The following is a 20415-nucleotide window of genomic DNA, read 5'->3' as shown; positions in this document are numbered from 1 at the left end:
TACAGGGATGGGGAATGAGTCTGGGTAGGGTGCTCTTTAAGAGGATTGGTGCAGACCTGATGGGCTGAATGGCCTCCTTCTGCACTGTAGGTATTCTATGTTGTCTCTTAAATGCTCCTGAAATGGGCTAGCAAGCCATTCAGTTCAAGGATAACTAGGGATGGACAGCAACTGTTGGCCGTGTCAAATACGCTAACATCCCAGAGGAGAGTAAACAAAAAGATCAGTGAAGTCATTTTCCTTTTTTTAAAAAAACAATTTCCGCACAAAATAAGAAGTCTTTACCTCTTGGCTGGTTTTCTGTCCAGGTCTCATGTAAAATATGAAGACAGTTTCGAAAGGCCTGCCAGGCAGCAAGTCCAAGTACCCGACATCATCAAAAAACCCAGCAAGAGTAGAATCAAGTGCAATAAGATTAGGAGGACGGCAGCTATTACCTGGCTCCTAGGAAAGTGTACAAACATAGGTGTAAATTGTGTAGAATTGGTGGAGGTGATCACAAAGGGGTGCGACAAGTCACGTTTGGGGCAATGGGCACATAACTATCAAATACAACCCCTTAAACAGACACCCCACCATCATTTCCTTCTAATTCATTCATGGTATGTCTATTTCTCCTTCTTAATTGTCCTTGAGAAGCTGGTTGTGAGTCACTGCCTTGAACTGCTGCAGTCCATGTTCTGATGATGCATCTGCAGTGCTGTTAGAGACAGAGTAGACTACACAGGGGATTTTGAATTTCAAAATTCCAGATCTTTGTAGTTTTAGGAGAGTGGATAGGAAAGTAAACAATTGCAATAACCGTAAGAATTAAGGACATCTGAATGGACATCAAGAAGGTATACGGCATGGTTTCCTTCATTGGAAGGGGTATTGAGTACAAGAGTTGGCAGGTCATGTTACAGTTGTATAAGACTTTGGTTCAGCCACATTTGGAATACTGCGTACAGTTCTGGTCGCCACATTACCAATAGGATGTGGATGCTTTGGAGAGGGTGCAGAGGAGGTTCACCAGGATGTTGCCTGGTATGGAGGGCGCTAGCTATGAAGAGAGGTTGAGTAGATTAGGATTATTTTCATTAGAAAGACGGAGGTTGAGGGGGGACCTCATTGAGGTCTACAAAATCATGAGAGGTATAGACAGGGTGGATAGCAAGATCTTTTCCCCCCCCCAGAGTGGGGGATTCAATTATTCAAAAAGGGGTCACGAGTTCAAGGTGAGAGGGGAAAAGTTTAAGGCAGATATGTGTGGAAAGTTCTTTACGCAGAGGGTGGTGGGTGCCTGGAACGCATTGCCGATGGAGGTGGTAAAGACGGGCACGATAGCGTCATTTAAGATGTATCTAGACAGATACATGAATGGGCCGGGAGCAGAGGGATACATATCCTTAGAAAATAGGCGACAGTTTTAGATAGTGGATCTGGATCGGCGCAGGCTTGGAGGGCCGAAGGGCCTGTTCCTGTGCTGTAATTTTCTTTGTTCTCTTTGAAATGGAACCACTGGACATCCCACCCCTGACAACCCATGATAAGTGAGATAAGTGATCACATCATTGAAACACCCACGTCAGGGAATTCACTGTAAGTTGGATATCCACAGCGTCAGAAGGTCCAGTCCCCCACCAGCCTCCTATTGGCAGAGGATGGAGTAATAGAAGAGTGCCACGCTCCCCTCGGGAATTGTTTTAGATGCTCCCTTGCAAGGTTGCTGATAATTTCATGGGAAACCAAATGTTATCCAGCTCAAACCTCCTCTGGTACCAGTGTAAGGTCAGACAGCTGGGACTCAATAGTCTTCCCAAGTGTGGACTGTAAGGAAATTTGAAGAAACGATTGGATTCACTCTGTGAAAATTGGATATTTGAGCTGGCGATGTTGGGGAGGAGCAGTGCAATTTACACAAATACAGAACCAAGTTAGTGACCAGGGAGCTTCAGCACGAATTACTGACCTAAGCATCAACTTGTTGGCACACGTGATAGGTTAAGAGTCTTCCAAACCCAATGTTAGCTTTTGCATTGAATGAAAGGAGAGCCAATATCTACTGACCACTTTGGGGGTTCCCCCTATCAATTTGCAACTCAGCAATTTGGAGCCAGGGGTCCTGAATCGCCAGCCCCCCATGTCCTGTACCCCCCCCCCCCCCCCCCCACAGGCAGTGCAATGGCCCCGAGCCCCGTCTGTTTCCACCTGCCTGCTCCACCTCTGGGGCCTTAGATCACAGACAGATCCTGCCAGTCCTTGCCAGGACAGGTGCCTGGCCTTGCCAGTCCCTTCCAGTCCTTGCCAGGACAGGTGCCTGGCCTTGCCAGTCCCTGCCAGTCCTTGCCAGGACAGGTGCCTGGCCTTGCCAGTCCCTGCCAGGACAGGTGCCTGGCCTTGCCCCGTCGAGCACTCAGAGCTGGACACTCCTCGTCCTACCTGGTGCTGGATTCATATTTTTCCAGATTTAAGGTAAATGTCCAAAAAAGAGCTCAGCATATTTCTGACTGTGGAAGACATCACCATGTGGGTATTGGGGTAATCCTGACTGTTTATTGTGATCTCTCAGTGATTGTCTGATCAGTGCCAGTACTTGTATACCGTTTGCTCTGGAGTATTTATGTTCTCCTAAATTGGGCCAGGGTTCCCCCTTTCCGCCTCTGTTCATTTTCATCCCTCAGAATGTAGACAGACTGATTTGGGCAATGGAGATTGAGGTCCTGGTGTGCATGAACCACACCATTACAATGTTGTGCTTGTAACGGGACTCCAGACTGTATCTGGTCCGACTGTTGGGAGGAATGTGGAAATTCAACCCCTTATTTCAACCACAGATAATTCAAAACTTTGAGAGAAGCCTTTCTGTGAAGACCACAGAACCACAGGAGAGGTTCAGCTTGTACGTGGCGCATCCAATCAATGTGGCACATATTATGTTGCATAAATTTGTTAGTAAATAGTTGAATCGACATTTTGTTGAATAAATCATGTCTAAAAATGCACAATAGCATAACCAGATTTGTTGTTGTTATTGTGCAATCGAGGAGTCCAGAGTTGATAGCCAAATGGAATGTGATTATTCACTGGGTGTAAATCAGAGCTCTGTGAGCTCCGAGACAGGACAGGTGACGGTGTAAATCAGTAATGAAAATTAATAATGCTTTCACAAGATGTCAAGGAATCATCTTTACCTTCAGTGCTTCCAAAGATAGGAAGCCAAAGTGCGACAGGAGAAGGCGAGCAGTTTGAAACTCCTGTGCTGGAGGAGGGGGGATGCATTCAGTGACTGGGTCAGGGAACAGAGTCTTTGTCAGTCTCTCCTCACTGATCTTTTCCAGTGCGGTTTCATAGACAATCTGTTTGGCCATCAAGTTCTTCAGCTTCTCGTGTTGAACTTCCAGCTGCAAAAATTTCAAAACAGAGAATATGAAGAGATATTCCTACAATCCAACAGTCACTATATTTTCAAAAGCATTTCTTTGACTTCTAGATTGTGAATTTTCAATAGAAACACTTTACCTTATTGATCCATTTTGTTTCACATAACAGCGGAGCCTCAATTGACAAGTCCATCTTGGTGAGTTTTTAACACTTCTAACCGATTGGTGTCCGATTAGGATAATTTATCTCCACATTTTAATAGCAAGATACTTTAAAAACATATCATGGTACCCAAACTCAAAGTTAGGTTCTGTCAACAACATTCAGGTAATGAATACTTACCCCAAAGCATCATAAACCCAGCGTTTAAAAAATATATATATGTTTTAACATTTCATTGCAAACTTTACATAACAAGACAAGGCCAACAGAGGTATTTCCAAACATTTACAGCCCTATGGTCCAGGCAGTAATTTACAAGCAAACTGACCCGTGTGGTTTTCTTCTCCTCAATCTGTCCCATGTTTCCTTGCGTGCTTTCATGTCTCTCTCTCTCCCCTCCCCCTCTCCTTTCTCTTCCTTATTTTGTGCCTTGTCCTGGGAACCCCCCACCCCCTCCCTACTTTATTGGATGCTGGTTAAGAACTGATTTTGCAACAAGTTGGTGAATGGTTTCCAAGTTTTGACGAAGCCTTCCCCTGATCTTCGGATGGCAAACATTATCTTCTCCAGGCTGAGAAATTCTGCCAGGTCAGACAGGCAGTCTGGGTAGTGCTGCTGATGGCCAGCCGAGCTGGAACCTCCGGCGGGTGATCAGGGAGGCAGAGGTCAGGGCGAAGCCCCCCTCCCAGTGAAGAGCTCAGGCTGCTCCAATACCTCGAAGACCGCCACTAGTGGGCACAGCTCCTCCCTCACCCCCACAGCCCTGGACATGGCCTCAAACGAGGTCGTCCAGTACCCGACAAGTCTGGGGCAGGACCAGAACCTGAGTGTGGTTGGCTGGGCTTCTGTGGCACAGTTTCCACTTGTCCTCCACCTCCGGGAAGAACCCGCTCAAGTGTCCTGGTTAAGTGCGCCCTGTGCACCACCTTTAGCACATGGAGGTGAGGTTTGCCCTGAGCAGCGTTTCGATCCAGAGTCCTCCCTCTATTTCTACCATTTCTTTCTCGTCTCGTCCAAGGGTGAACGTGCCTCCTCTAATAGTCATCCATACATGTCCGCACACTTCCCCTTTCCTAATTCACCCACGCTCAGTAATCCTTCTAGTAATGAGTGTCCTGGTATCTGAAATGAAATGAAATGAAAATCGCTTATTGTCACGAGTAGGCTTCAATTAAGTTACTGTGAAAAGCCCCTAGTCGCCACATTCCGGCGCCTGTCCGGGGAGGCTGATACGGGAATCGAACCGTGCTGCTGGCCTGCTTGGTCTGCTTCAAAAGCCAGCGATTTAGCTGAGTGAGCTAAACGAGCCCCAGTATCTGGGGACATTACGCCGCTTCCTTGTGGAGAAAGTTTTTGATCTGTATATATCCGAGGCCGTTCCCCTCCGGGAGTTTTAACTTGTCCGTCAGTTCCCCCAGGGTCCTCCTTCTTCCTAATGCTCGGGCTCTTCCCACTGCACCCCCCCCTGCACCCCCCCCTCCCCAACCAAACAAACGCCTAGATTAGTTTGTCCGCTGTGGTACAAAAGGCCTTGGGGATGTAGATTGGGAGGGATCTGAACAGGAAGAGGAACTGGACAGCACGTTCTTGGTTGTCTGAACTGTCCCTGCGAGGGAGTGTGGGATTGAGCCCCACCTCTGCAGGTCCTTTTTAACTTCCTCCACCAGACTCGGCAGGTTCCATTTGTGGCTCCGTGTCCAGTCGTGGGTGTTTGGATCACCAGGTATCGGAATTTGGCCTGGGCCAGTTTGATTGGCAGCCTCCCAGCTCTGCTCCCCCCTCCTTGCGGATTCACAGGGAAGATCTTGCTCCAGCTCAGGTTATGTTTGTAACCTGGGAAGGCTCCGGACTCCGTTAAGGAGTTTTGTTATCCCTTCCATGCTGGTGCGGGAGTTTTGAGATGTAGAGGAGCAGGTCAACTGCAAAGAGCAAGACTCTGTGCTCTCTACCTCTTCACCACTCCGAGGGTAATCGGCAGTGGCTCGATTGCCAGAGCAAACAGCAGTGGGGACAATGGGCTTCCCTGCCTCATGCCTCTGTGCAGCTAGAAGTATTTAGAGCTGGTCTTGTTTGTCCGCACTCTCGCCATGGGCGTGCTGTACAGGTGTTTCACCCACGAGATGAACCCTGACCCAAACCCACACTGTTCCAGAACCTCAATGATGTACTTCCATTCAACCCTGTCAAAGGCCTTCTCTGCATCCAGGGAGATGAGCACCTCCCAGTGTTCTCTCCCCAGATGGAGTCATGATCACGTTCAGCAGACACCTGATGCTTGCTGTTAGCTGTCTGCCCTTGACAAAGCCAGTCTGATCCTCTGCGACTAGGGGCAGGCACCTCTCCAGATCCTCCTGGGGTCTTCAGGAGGATCTTGCCGTCAGTATTAAGGAGTGAAATGGGTCTGTAAGACCCAAACTCCATTGGGTCTGTGTCTTTTTTTGGGATCAGTGATGTTGAGGCCTGAGCCAGTGTTGGTAGCAGGGTTCCCCTCGATAGTGAGTCAGTAAATATCTGCCGCAGGTGCAGGGCCAGTCCTGGCGTGAATGTTTTATAGAAGTCCACTGGGAATCCATCTGGTCCAGGTGCCTTCCCCGCCTGCATGGAGTTAATGCTCTCCATGGCTTCCCTCAGTTCTAATGGTGCATCCAGGCCCCGTCTTCTATCTTCCCAACGACGGGCATGTCCAGTCCGTCAAGGAACTGTTTAATCTTTGAGTTGTATAGCTCTCAGTGGAAGGTTGTGAATGCCTCATTAATCTGCTCTGGCACTCCGATAGTCTGCTGCTCCTATCCTTTACCTGAGCTACTTCTCTCATGCCTGCGTTCTCAGCACAGACAAGGCCCCCAGTGTGTGCCGGAGTTGGTGCACTGCTTTTCCAGTGGAGAGCAGGTCAAAGTCCTGCGTTTTCCTCTGCACCAGTAGTTCCACTGTCGGGGCCGTGGCGTACCCCGGCCCATCTCCAGTATGCAGCGCCGGCCCTAGGGTTGCTGGCGCCCCGGGCAAGCTGAACTTCGGCGCCCTTCGGGGGGGGGGCAGGGCCGAGACGGGCGGGCCCGAGGCCGAGCGGACGGACGGGGGGGGCGGCGGCGGCCGTAGGGAGCCGCACTGGCGGAGGGTGGCCACCGCGCATGCGCTGGTTGGCACCGGTCCAACTGCGCATGCGCGGGACCCAAATCTCTGGCGCCCCCTAGCACATGGCGCCCCGGGCAACTGCCCGAGTTGCCGGTGCCTTGGGCCGGCCCTGCCAGTATGGAGTCGACCAGCTGTTGCCTAGCTGCCCTCTCCTTCCGATCTTTGAGTGCCCTGTATGCAATAATTTCCCCCCCCCCATATCATCGCTGTCAGTACCTCCAGAATCTGGAGGGTGAGACCTCCCCGTTCTGGTTACAGGTTACATACCCGTCGATGGCTTGTGATAGCCACTCACTGAATGCCTTATCGCTGAGGCGTGCTATGTCTAGCCTCCATTGGGGGGGGTCGAGCCCAGCCCATCTACAACCTCACATCCACGGAATGTGGAGCAATTGTGGATTACTCCACTCTTACTATTCCTGGGAGCACCGATGTCCCCACTACAAAGATGTCGATCCTAATATAGACCGTGTGGACCTGGGAAGGGGGGGAATTCCTTCTCCCTTGGGTGCGTGAACCTCTACGTGTCCACTGCTCCATGAAAGTGTTCAGTTCTGTGGCCATGTTTCTCCCTCGACTGTTACCCAGAGCGTGGCTGGGTACAGCATTCCGAGCTGCACCTTGCTCTTGTGCCAGGCCGCCTTGTCTGCGTTGAATTCGGCACGGTGCTTGGCCAGGTCTGCCCCAATGTCCTGGTACACCCAGATGGGATGTCCCTCCCATTAACAGGGCCATGCACCTCTCCCAGTTTAGAATCCTCTCTCTATCTCTATCCTGGTGCAGCTTTGCAATGACGGCCCGTGGCTGCTCTCCCATTTTTGGCCTCCGCCAGAGTGACCGGTGGGCTGTCTCTATCCTGGGGGTTTGGGGAAGTTTTCCCTCCCCCCCCCCACCTCCACCGACCAACTTAACCAGCATCGGGGCCACGTACTCCGTGGGGTTCCTGCCCTCAATACCCTCTAGTAGGCCCACAATGCAGAGGTTCTGGCAGCATGACCGGTTTTCCTGATCCTCTACCTTCCCCTTGTGTGTTCCCTGGATCGCTACCAACCTCAGTCTCCAGTGAGGCAATTTGGTCGCTTTGGTTGGTCGCTGTTTTTTCCAGCTTTCCGTTGTTCAACCTTTTCCAATGCCTCCGTAAAGGGGGCCATGCTATCTGCGGCCTCCACCTTCTCTATTATCTCCAGCTTAATAGCATCTCTACTTTAGGATCTCCTGCATTAGGAGCTCTACCCACTGGCCTATTGGTGGGTAGTCTGACCGGCTGAGTGTTGGTGACCCCACACGCTAGGCTACGACCAGCTCAGTGTGTGCACCACCTCATTCTTTCTCTCCAGACTCTGCTAATTCTACTGTTTCTTCTGCTTTTTGAGTTGTTCGTGGACATCTCTCTGTATCTGTGGTGATCTTGGGGCCGTGGGGGGGGTTTGCAGAATTAGTGGCTTATTTTCTATAAGTGCCAAATCCAAACTTCCAGGAGGAGTGCCACATTTCCTGCTCAGCACATCCCAGAATAAAGCCAGAGGTGATGTAACCGTAACTCTACATGCTCAATTCCACTGCAGCTGGTTTAGACAAAACTCGGATTCCCGTTTTAACAGAGCCACACAGCGCACAAAGGGAGGTTTAATTTACTCACACCAGTCAATGTGAGGAAAGCTGCGCGGTTTTAATTTTATTAAAGAGCAGGGGTAAACTCTGCCATGATTTACAGTAAATGAGTGAGAATGAGCCGAGCCCTGGGGGAGAGGCACGGCAGTCAGTGGGATGTTTCAGTGTGCGTTATGAAGCACAGTTTACAGTTTAATGGTTTTAGAGGACTAGCTACACTCAGGGGAAGCTGCTGAAACTAAATTCAATAAATCGGATAACCTGCAGGCTGGCACGTAAATAAAGCACAAGGAGAAGTATTAGATTGTGGGCCTAGGTGGGGCGCTCTTTCAGAGGGTCGGTGCAGGCTCGATGGGCCGAATGACCTCCTTTTGCACTGTAGGGATTCTATGGATAACAATAAAAGTGTATTGGACGTCATTACCTAATATGAAGACCCAGAGTCCTGGTATCTGGGAGCAGCATCCCCAACTCTGTAGCCAGTTGTTTAAAACATCTTTCCGAGTGTGCAATTAACCATAATCAGTGAGCTCTGATAGGCTCCAGATTAAAATTTTTACAATGGGAATTTAATGTAACAGTCATACCTCGCGGCGCACTGCAAGTCATACCAGCGTCTGGCACAAGAGGGCAGCAGCGCTCCACCCGGAGGAAAAATTTATTTCCCGGAGTTACAAAAACAATTTGCGACAGGACCACATTCCAATCAGATTTTGCGGAGATAGCAGGACTGTGCTCCTCCAGATCCAATCACCGGGTGAGTAAATTTGGGGAAAACAAATACATTTTCATTTTATAAAGCACTTCTGCACTGTAAATTCTGTGATCCTATCATTCAAAACAATAAGCAATCATAGATCCTCACACATTTCCTGAACAAAACTGAGTGTTGGGGCCTGACTCAGAAATTAAACATTTAAAAAAGCAAGAACAACCATTTATACACAAATACAGGCAGGCTAGATCTGAGGGGAACTACTTCAGGACTTATTTAGATTTAGAACAGTACAGCACAGAACAGGCCCTCCGGCCCTCAATGTTGTGCCGAACAATGATCACCCTACTCAAACCCACATATCCACCCTATACCCGTAACCCAACAACCCCCCCCCCCCCCCCCCAACCTTTACTTTTTTTTTAGGACACTACGGGCAATTTAGCATAGCCAATCCACCTAACCCGCACATCTTTGGACTGTGGGAGGAAACTGGAGCACCCGGAGGAAACCCACGCACACACGGGGAGGACGTGCAGACTCCGCACAGATAGTGACCCAGCCGGGAATCGAACCTGGGACCCTAGAGCTGTGAAGCATTTATGCTAACCACCATGCTACCGTGTTGCCCTAACTACTTATAGTTAGCTCCCTCTTTTCAGCTCTGTACACCTCCATGTTTAAAGTTCTAAGTAACAAATGAATGTGGTCGCTGACCATTAAGTTCCATTTGCCACTGTTCTGCCCATCTAAATGGTCCTGTATCTGTCCTGTTGAGTGCTGTAAGAATTTTGTATGTTTGAATGCGATCATTCTTCTGAACTCGAAAGAATCCAGGCCCAGTCTTCTCAATCTCTCCTCACAGGATAATCCTGCCACCCCAGGAATCAGTCTGTGAACGTCTTGTTGCACTCTCTCTATGGCAAGTATACCCTTCCTCAGGTAAGGAGAAACTGGAGACAACGCTTGGTGTGGTCGCACCAAGGTTCCATATAATTGCTGCAAGGCTTCTTCACTCTGCACACTTCTTGCAATAAAGGCCAACATGTTATTTGCCCTGCTAATTGCCTGCTGTGATTGCACATTCGTTTTCAGTGCATCATGATCAAGGACATCCAGGTCCCTTTGGACAACCACACTTCCCAGTCTCTCATCATTTAAGGATTGTCTGTTCCTCCTACCAAGGTGGATAACTTCATATTTTTCCACATTATATCCCATCTGCCATGTACCTGCCCACTCACTCAGTCTGTCTAAATCCACATGAAGCTTGCCCTCATTTGTCTTGACTAATCTTTGCATCCTCCTCAGAACTCGCATACCCACTAGGTTTGGTGTCATCAGCAAACTTGGAAATATTATTTAGTTCCCACATCCAAATCACTGATATAGATGGTGAAAGCGGGGGTGAAAGCTGGGGGGTGAAAGCGGGGGTGAAAGCTGGGGGGTGAAAGCTGGGGGGGTGAAAGCTGGGGGGGTGAAAGCTGGGGGGGGTGAAAGCTGGGGGGGGGGGTGAAAGCGGGGGGGGGGGTGAAAGCGGGGGGGTGAAAGCTGGGGGGTGAAAGCGGGGGGGGGTGAAAGCGGGGGGGGGGGGGTGAAAGCTGGGGGGGTGAAAGCTGGGGGGTGAAAGCTGGGGGGTGAAAGCTGGGGGTGAAAGCTGGGGGTGAAAGCTGGGGGTGAAAGCGGGGGGGTGAAAGCTGGGGGGGGGGGGGGGGTGAAAGCTGGGGGGTGAAAGCGGGGGGGGGGTGAAAGCGGGGGGGGGGGAAAGCTGGGGGGGTGAAAGCTGGGGGGGTGAAAGCGGGGGGGGGGAAAGCGGGGGGGGGGGGGGGGGGAAAGGGGGGGGGTGAAAGCGGGGGGGGTGAAAGCGGGGGGGGGGGGGGGTGAAAGCGGGGGGGGGGGGGGGGGGGGGGGGGGAAGCGGGGGGGGAGGGGGGGGAAAGCTGAACTGGGGGGGGGAAAGCTGAGGGGGGGAAAGAGGGGGGGGGGGAAAGCTGAGGGGGGAAAGCTGAGGGTGAAAGCTGGGGGGTGAAAGCGCTTATCCTTGCACCGCACCTAGTTACAGCCTGCCATCCTGCAATGACCCATTACCTTCTACTGTTGTCAGACCTTTTAACTAATTCTCAATCCGTGCCAGTAAATTACTCCCGTGCTCTAATTGTGTTTACCAACCTCTTGCTTGGGACACTATTGAAAGATTTCTGAACACCTAAATATACCACATCCATTGGGTCACCCTTTTCTATTCTATTCTATTCAACAGGTTTGTTAAACACGATTTACCTTTCATAAACCCATGTTGGCTCTGCCCCTCCTAACATTATTTTCAAAACGTCTCCTTATCCCATCCTTCACAATAGATTCTAGCATTTAGCATTTTTCCTACTACTGATGTCAGAATAGCAGGCCAGCAGTTCCCCCATTTCTCTCCCCCCCCCCAGCTCCGTTTTTAAAATAAAAACAGTGGCCTGACATTTGTCACCTTCCAATCTGCAGGCACCACCCCAGACCAGAATCCATTGAATTTTGAAACATGATCACCAATGCATCCACTATCTATACAGCTTTCTCTTTCAACACCCTGGGATGTGGATCATCAGGTGCAGGGAATTTACCAACTTTCAGTGCCATTCACTTCTCCACTACTATGTTTATGCTAGTCGTAATTTGTTTCAGTTCCTCAATCTCACTAGTCTCTCGATTGTGTAGTATTTCTGGGAGATTTTCTGCTTCTTCCTCCATGAAGAGTAGTTTGTAAACAAATATTTGTTTAGTTTCTCTGCCATTTCCTTATTCCCCATTATAAATTCTCCTGCCTCTGCGAGTGATGGACGCACATTTGTCTTGACTAATCTTTTCCTTTCTACAGTCTATTTTTATGCTTCCCGCTTGTATTTTCCATTCCGTTATCAGTTTCTTGGTCCTTCTTTGCTGAACTCTCGATAATCTTCAGGTTTACTATGTATCATGGCAACTTTATAAGCCTTTGATCAAATACAGTCATTAACTTCTCGATAGTCACGGTTGATTGCTTTTCCGGTTAGGATTTTGTGCCTCAAAAGGAATATATATTTGTTGGAAACCATGCATCAATCCTTTAAATGGTAGCTATTTTCGGTCTACCCTCACTCAGCACACTGTTTTAGAAAACCATCATGTATACATTTTAGCAACTTGTCCTGCACAGCATTGGCGATTTGGTTTACGCAGTTTATATACAGATTGAAGTTGCCCATTATTACTGTATTTGCTCATGTTACATGCACCTCTAATTTCCTGATTTATACTGTGCTCTACATTACCACCACTGCTTGCCGGCCGATAAACAACTACCCCCAATGTTTGCTGTTTCTTACCCAAACATATTCTACTTCCTGATCTTCCAATCGGAGATTCCCTCTCACTAATGTACTTATCCCATTCCTTATTAACAGTGCTACCCCACCTCCTTTCCGCCTAGAACATAGAACGATACAGCGCAGTACAGGCCCTTCGGCCCTCGATGTTGCACCGACATGGAAAAAAAAACTAAAGGCCATCTAACCTACACTATGCCCTTGTCATCCATATGCTTATCCAATAAACTTTTAAATGCCCTCAATGTTGGCGAGTTCACTACTGTTGCAGGTAGGGCATTCCACGGCCTCACCACTCTTTGCGTAAAAAACCCACCTCTGACCTCTGTCCTATATCTATTACCCCTCAATTTAAGGCTATGTCCCCTCGTGCTAGCCACCTCCATCCGCGGGAGAAGGCTCTCGCTGTCCACCCTATCTAACCCTCTGATCATTTTGTATGCCTCTATTAAGTCACCTCTTAACCTTCTTCTCTCTAACGAAAACAACCTCAAGTCCATCAGCCTTTCCTCATAAGATTTTCCCTCCATACCAGGCAACATCCTGGTAAATCTCCTCTGCACCCGTTCCAAGGCTTCCACGTCCTTCCTATAATGAGGCGACCAGAACTGTACGCAATACTCCAAATGCGGCCGTACTAGAGTTTTGTACAACTGCAACATGACCTCATGGCTCCGGAACTCAATCCCTCTACCAATAAAGGCCAACACACCATAGGCCTTCTTCACAACCCTATCAACCTGGGTGGCAACTTTCAGGGATCTATGTACATGGACACCGAGATCCCTCTGCTCATCCACACTACCAAGAATTTTACCATTAGCCAAATATTCCGCATTCCTGTTATTCTTTCCAAAGTGAATCACCTCACACTTCTCCACATTAAACTCCATTTGCCACCTCTCAGCCCAGCTCTGCAGCTTATCTATGTCACTCTGTAACCTGCAACATCCTTCCACACTGTCTACAACTCCACCGACTTTAGTGTCGTCTGCAAATTTACTCACCCATCCTTCTGCGCCCTCCTCTAGGTCATTTATAAAAATGACAAACAGCAACGGCCCCAGAACAGATCCTTGTGGTACGCCACTCGTAACTGAACTCCATTCTGAACATTTCCCATCAACTACCACTCTCTGTCTTCTTTCAACTAGCCAATTTCTGATCCACATCTCTAAATCACCCTCAATCCCCAGCCTCCGTATTTTCTGCAATAGCCGACCGTGGGGCACCTTATCAAACGCTTTACTGAAATCCATATACACCACATCAACTGCTCTACCCTCGTCTACCTGTTCAGTCACCTTCTCAAAGAACTCGATAAGGTTTGTGAGGCATGACCTACCCTTCACAAAACCATGCTGACTATCCCTAATCATATTATTCCTATCTAGATGATTATAAATCGTATCTTTTATAATCCTCTCCAAGACCTTACCCACCACAGACGTTAGGCTCACCGGCCTATAGTTACCGGGGTTATCTCTACTCCCCTTCTTGAACAAAGGGACCACATTTGCTATCCTCCAGTCCTCTGGCACTATTCCTGTAGCCAATGATGACCTAAAAATCAAAGCCAAAGGCTCAGCAATCTCTTCCCTGGCTTCCCAGAGAATCCTAGGATAAATCCCATCCGGCCCCGGGGACTTATCTATTTTCACCTTGTCCAGAATTGCCAACACTTCTTCCCTACGCACCTCAATGCCATCTATTCTAATAGCCTGGGTCTCAGCATTCTCCTCCACAATATTATCTTTTTCTTGAGTGAATACTGACGAAAAGTATTCATTTAGTATCTCGCTTATCTCCTCAGCCTCCACACACAACTTCCCACCACTGTCCTTGACTGGCCCTACTCTTACCCTAGTCATTCTTTTATTCCTGACATACCTATAGAAAGCTTTTGGGTTTTCCTTGATCCTACCTGCCAAAGACTTCTCATGTCCCCTCCTTGCTCGTCTCAGCTCTCTCTTTAGATCCTTCCTCGCTTCCTTGTAACTATCAGACGCCCCAACTGAAACTTCATGCCTCATCTTCACATAGGCCTCCTTCTTCCTCTTAACAAGAGATTCCACTTCTTTGGTAAACCACGGTTCCCTCGCTCGACCCCTTCCTCCCTGCCTGACTGGTACGTACTTATCAAGAACATGCAATAGCTGTTCCTTGAACAAGCTCCACATATCCAGTGTGCCCAACCCTTGCAGCCTACTTCTCCAACCAACACATCCTAAGTCATGTCTAATGGCATCATAATTGCCTTTCCCCCAGCTATAACTCTTGCCCTGCGGGGTATACTTATCCCTTTCCATCACTAACGTAAAGGTCACCGAATTGTGGTCACTGTTTCCAAAGTGCTCACCTACCTCCAGATCTAACACCTGGCCTGGTTCATTACCCAAAACCAAATCCAATGTGGCCTCGCCTCTTGTTGGCCTGTCAACATATTGTGTCAGGAAACCCTCCTGCACACATTGTACAAAGAATGACCCATCTAATGTACTCGAACTATATCTTTTCCAGTCAATATTTGGAAAGTTAAAGTCTCCCATAACAACTACCCTGTTACTTTCGCTCTTTTCCAGAATCATCTTCGCCATCCTTTCCTCTACATCCCTAGAACTATTAGGTGGCCTATAGAAAACTCCCAACAGGGTGACCTCTCCTTTCCTGTTTCTAACCTCAGCCCATACTACCTCAGAAGAAGAGTCCCCATCTAGCATCCTTTCCGCCACCGTAATACTGTCCTTGACTAGCAGCGCCACACCTCCCCCTCTTTTGCCCCCTTCTCTGAGCTTACTAAAACACCTAAACCCCGGAACCTGCAACAACCATTCCTGTCCCTGCTCTATCCATGTCTCTGAAATGGCCACAACATCGAAGTCCCAGGTACCAACCCATGCTGCCAGTTCCCCTACCTTATTTCGTATACTCCTGGCATTGAAGTAGACACACTTCAAACCACCTACCTGAACACTGGCACCCTCTTGCGAAGTCAAATCTGTGCTCCTGACCTCTATACTCTCAATCTCCCGTACCCCAAAACTACAATCCTGGTTCCCACGCCCCTGCTGAATTAGTTTAAACTAATTAAAATCTGCTTTCAGGACCTCACCCCTCTTTCTACCTCTGTCACTGCTATAATTGTGGACTACAATCAGTGACATCCTAATTAAACTAATTAAACTAGCCTATCCTTCTTAATGTTGAAAAGCCTTAAATATTCTGTTCCATGCCTTGGTGACCGTGCAGCCACGTCAATACATCTACCTTACTGCGACTGCTCTATGCATTTGGATAAAGTGCCTTTAATTTCGCCTTTTCAACATTTTGACCCTATTTGATGCGGACCATTATTTCTGCTGCCTTCCAATTTCACTTGCTATTTTTAGGCCTAGACATAGAACATACAGTGCAGAAGGAGGCCATTTGGCCCATAGAGTCTGCACCGACCCACTTAAGTCCTCACTTCCACCCTACCCCATAACCCAATAACCCCTCCCAACCATTTTGGTCACTAAGGGTCAATGTATCATGGCCAATCCATCTAACCTTGCACGTTTTTGGATTGTGGGAGGAAACCGGAGCACCCGGAGGAAACCCACGCAGACACGGGGAGAATGTGCAGACTCCGCACAAACATTGACCCAGCGGGGAATCGAACCCGGCACCCTGGCGCTGTGAAGCCACAGTGCTATCCACTTGTGATACCGTGCTGCTAATTTTCTTCCTAATTATAAGCTTTGTTCTTCTCCTTTCTCAATTCCCTCTCAGGTCTCTATCCACATGCCAAGCTAGTTTAAACCTTGCCCAATGGCACGGACAAAATTCTATCCAAGGATACTGATCCTGGGTCCTGCCAAGATGCAACCTATCCAGCTTGGACAGATCCCACCTGCCCCAGAACCAGTTTCAATGTCTCAGAAATCTAAAACCCTCCCTCCTACGCCATCTCTCCAGTCCATTCATTGTTCTAACCTCCCGTTTTTGCACTCATTAGTGTGTGGCACTGGGAATAATCCAGAGGTTACCGCTTTTGAAGTTCTCCTATTTAATCTCTTTCCTGTTTCTCGAAAATCTGCTTTCAGGACCTCACCCCTCTTTCTACCTCTGTCACTGCTATAATTGTGGACTACAATCAGTGACATCCTTGACCCTGGCACCAGGGAAGCAACATATCATTCTGGAGCTTTGACAAAGGGTCATTGGACTCAAAACGTTAGCTCTTTTCTCTCCCTATAGATGCTGCCAGACCTGCTGAGATTTTCCAGCATTTTCTCTTTGGTTTCAGATTCCGGCATCCGCAGTAATTTGTTTTTATATCATTCTGGAGTCTCGCTTACGGTCATCAATGGTCACAGAAACACCTGTCTGTCCTTCCAACCATCGAATCCCCTCCTACATTTTCCCCTCCACTATTCTTCCTCCCCTCCTGTGTAGCTGAGCCGCCCGTGGTGCCAGTGAATTGATGTAGCTACACCCCTCTGTGGAACCACTGCCCTCATCAGTATTTAACACAGAAAACGGGATAGTGAACAAGCTGGACTCCGGGGACTCGTGCACCATCTGCCTGGTCCTCTAGATTGTCCGGTGTTCACCCATTCCCCCTCTCATATGTCACAGGATGCGCATGCCAAGCTGCCTCAGCCAGGCCCCGGCCCCAGCCAGGCCCCGGCCTCACAGGCTATTTATTTATTATAAAGTGGAGACGAGAAAGTAGAGTTAGTCACCAATCAGCTCCTTCCTGTGCTAACGTCACTTTACCAAACAGTCAGCTCCTGAAGATTCACAATTTTTGCTGCTCCCACACAGATGTGGGTTCCACAGTCCCAGACTCACTCTTTCCCGCTGTTCTGACACTTATTTAATGTGCTGTCAGTTTTATAGAATAATGGGACAGTTCAGTATCTTACATTCTTCTTCGTTTCTCTTCCCATGCCCGAGGCAGACAAAGCGTGTGCTTACATTGGTTTCCATAGCTGTGTTTCCTGGAACAAGTTGCTAGCCTGTCACCAGTGACCATAGCTCAAGGGTGCAATACTCTGCATCAAGCATGGCTGACCAAGAGACTCTCTGCCCTAACCAGCTGCCAAACCTGTTTGGCCACTTTATCAACGTGCTTTTTATGCCATCAAATCCTGGAGTGGATCTAGGGCAGCACAATAGCACAGTGGTTAGCACTGTTGCTTCACAGCACCAGGGTCGCAGGTTCGATTCCCGGTTTGGGTCACTGTCTGTGCGGAGTCTGCACGTTCTCCCCGTGTCTGTGTGGGTTTCCTCCGGGTGCTCCGGTTTCCTCCCACAAGTCCCGAAAGACGGGCTTGTTGGGTGAACTGGACATTCTGAATTCTCCCTCTGTGACCCAAACAGGTTCCGGAGTGTGGCGACTAGGGGTTTTCACAGTAACTCCATTGCAGTGTTAACGTAAGCCAACTTGTGACAATAAAGATTATTTAAAAATGTTTACAAAATTAAGCCAGAGCTCCTGGCTCAGAGACATGTCACACTGCAACCCAAAACACCTCCATAGAAGAAATGACTCACAATCTGTCCTTAATGTTTTACAGCACAAATAATAATAATCTTTATTATTGTCACAAGTAGGCTTACATTAACATTGCAATGAAGTTACTGTGAAAGTCCCCTAGTCACCACACTAACCGACTTAATCTCTCCTCATATGACAGTCCCACCATCCCAGGAATCAGCCTGGTAAACCTTCGCTGCACTCCCTCCATAGCAAGAACATCCTTCCTCAGATAAGGACACCAAAACTGCCCACAATATTCCAGGTGTGGCCTCACCAATGCCCTATACAACTGCAGTAAAACATCTCTATTCCGATACTCAAATCCTCTCGCTATGGAGGCCAACATACCATTTGCCCTCTTTACTGCCTGCTGTACCTGCACGCTTACTTTCAGCGACTGATGCACGAGGACACCAAGGTCTCGCTGAGTATCCACCTCTCTCAATTTACACCCATTCAAATAATAATCTGCTTAAATTTATTCACATTCTACTGCATCTGCCATGCATCTGCCCACTCACTCAGCCTGTCCAAATCCCGCTGAAGCATCTCTGCATCCTCCTCACAGCTCACCCATCAAGCCCCTATTTATTCTAATCCCATTTTCCAGCACTTGGTCCTTGGCCCCGTCTGCTTTGGCGTTTCAAGCGCTCATCTAAATGCTTCTTAAATGTTGTGAGGGTCTCTGCCTCCACCATCCTTTAGAGCAGCGAGTCCCAGACTCCCACCACCCGCTGGGTGAAAAGGTCTTTCCTCAAATTCCCATTAAATCTCCTTACCTTAAATGTATGCTCCCTGGTTATTAACGTCTCTACTAAGGGCAAAAGATTCTTCCTATCTACCCCATGTCCCGCATAATTTTATACACCTCGATCAAGTTTCACCTCGGCCTTCGCTGTTCCAAGGAGAACAACCCCAGCCTAACCAGCCTCTCTTCATAGCTGAAACGCTCCAGCCCAGGCAACATCCTGGTGAATCTCCTCACTCTCTGCACCCTCTCTAGTGCAATCACATCCTTCCTATGGTGTGGATTCCGGAACTGCACACAGTGCTCTAGCTGTGGCCTAACAAGCGTTTTACATAGCTCCATCATAACCTCCCTGCTCTTATATTCTATGCCTCGGCTAATAAAGGCAAGTAACCCATATGCCTCTTTAACCACCTTATCTGCCTGTCCTGCTGGCATTAGAACATAGAACAGTACAGCACAGAACAGGCCCTTCGGCCCTCGATGTTGTGCCGAGCCATGATCACCCTACTCAAACCCACGTATCCACCCTATACCCGTAACCCAACAACCCCCCACTTAACCTTACTTTTTAGGACACTACGGGCAATTTAGAATGGCCAATCCACCTAACCCGCACATCTTTGGACTGTGGGAGGAAACCGGAGCACCCGGAGGAAACCCACGCCGACACGGGGAGGACGTGCAGACTCCGCACAGACAGTGACCCAGCCGGGAATCGAACCTGGGACCCTGGATCTGTGAAGCATTTATGCTAACCACCATGCTACCGTGCTGCCCTTCAGGGATCTCTGGAGATGCACCCCTCTGTACATCCCAGCGTCCTACCGTTTATTGTGTATTCCCTTGCCTCGTTATTCCTCCTAAAACACACCACCTCTCAGTTTGCAGGGCTAAATTCCATTGCCACCGTCCTTCCCATCTCACCAACCCGTCTACACTGCCCTGGATCACGCTACCCATATTCACAATATCCCCAATATCACATTGCTGATCCAGACCTAGTTTATGCTAAACATTCCCCAAATATAAAGAAGCAACAGATAAAGCATTAATGAGGGTGTAATCCATCTATATTACTCTCACCTGATCAGTGACAATCTCATGCAGATCAGGAATGCTAAGATCAGCTTTTACAAATGGAATTTTGTCTACTTCCTCCGGGAATGGCCGATGCTTGACATTGTACTTGATTCCTACGTCATCTTTAGGAGGAGGATGAGGCTCAGGGACAAATGCCTGTGGATGACATTACAGTTACATTACAACTAGCTTCTCTTCAGTTTCCCCCCTCACATCTCTTGCTGGGGTGCGTTCTATTTATGATCGCTAAAAAGCAATTCGATCACGACGGCTTTCACGGTCAAATCAATGCTACACCTTCCACAAGTGGACCTTCCAGCAGGATTGCCCGGACAATGAGCAGGAGCAGGAAACCGGACAATGAGCAGGAGCAGGAAACCGGACAAATTATTTCTTCTCCACACTGGGAGGGTAAAGGATGAGATTGATTGTGATTCTTATGATCTGAGAACTGCTAACCTTGCAAAGACCAGGAACTGAAGGCAGCCTGCACGGCTCAGTTCCACATTGCTTGCACCACCAAGAAAGCAGGAACTCGCATCTTAAATATTGTTATGAAGCTGTACTTTACAAGATGGATATCTTTAAAATGTGTCCATTAAGGTAAAATGCAGAATTCTGGAAACACCCCAGCTCAGAGACATGCCTATGTGGTGTCGTTGCCACGGGAGTAACTCAAACAGAAGCCTATTCAAATGAAATGAAATGAAATGAAAATCGCT

The 20415-nt window shown here is 48.5% G+C and overlaps 1 protein-coding gene across 7 annotated transcripts in view; it reads right to left on the bottom strand.

Annotated features, from left to right (window-relative positions):
* Nucleotides 1-20415, bottom strand: part of ralgapb (Ral GTPase activating protein non-catalytic subunit beta) — a 140298-nt gene that overhangs the window by 16225 nt on the left and 103658 nt on the right. For all 7 annotated transcript variants that reach the window (XM_038803826.1, XM_038803829.1, XM_038803828.1 and 4 more), the window contains 3 exons: nucleotides 19697-19849; nucleotides 3174-3383; nucleotides 286-444 (listed from right to left, as the gene is read on the bottom strand). In XM_038803826.1, coding sequence (XP_038659754.1) covers nucleotides 286-444; nucleotides 3174-3383; nucleotides 19697-19849 — 522 coding nt within the window. The remainder of the gene's footprint in view (nucleotides 1-285; nucleotides 445-3173; nucleotides 3384-19696; nucleotides 19850-20415) is intronic.

This window comes from Scyliorhinus canicula, chromosome 7 (genome assembly GCF_902713615.1).
Source record: "Scyliorhinus canicula chromosome 7, sScyCan1.1, whole genome shotgun sequence".
Classification (NCBI taxonomy): domain Eukaryota; kingdom Metazoa; phylum Chordata; class Chondrichthyes; order Carcharhiniformes; family Scyliorhinidae; genus Scyliorhinus; species Scyliorhinus canicula.
The sequence above is the reverse complement of the archived record's forward strand: the minus strand, read 5'-3'. Positions and strand labels throughout refer to the sequence as shown.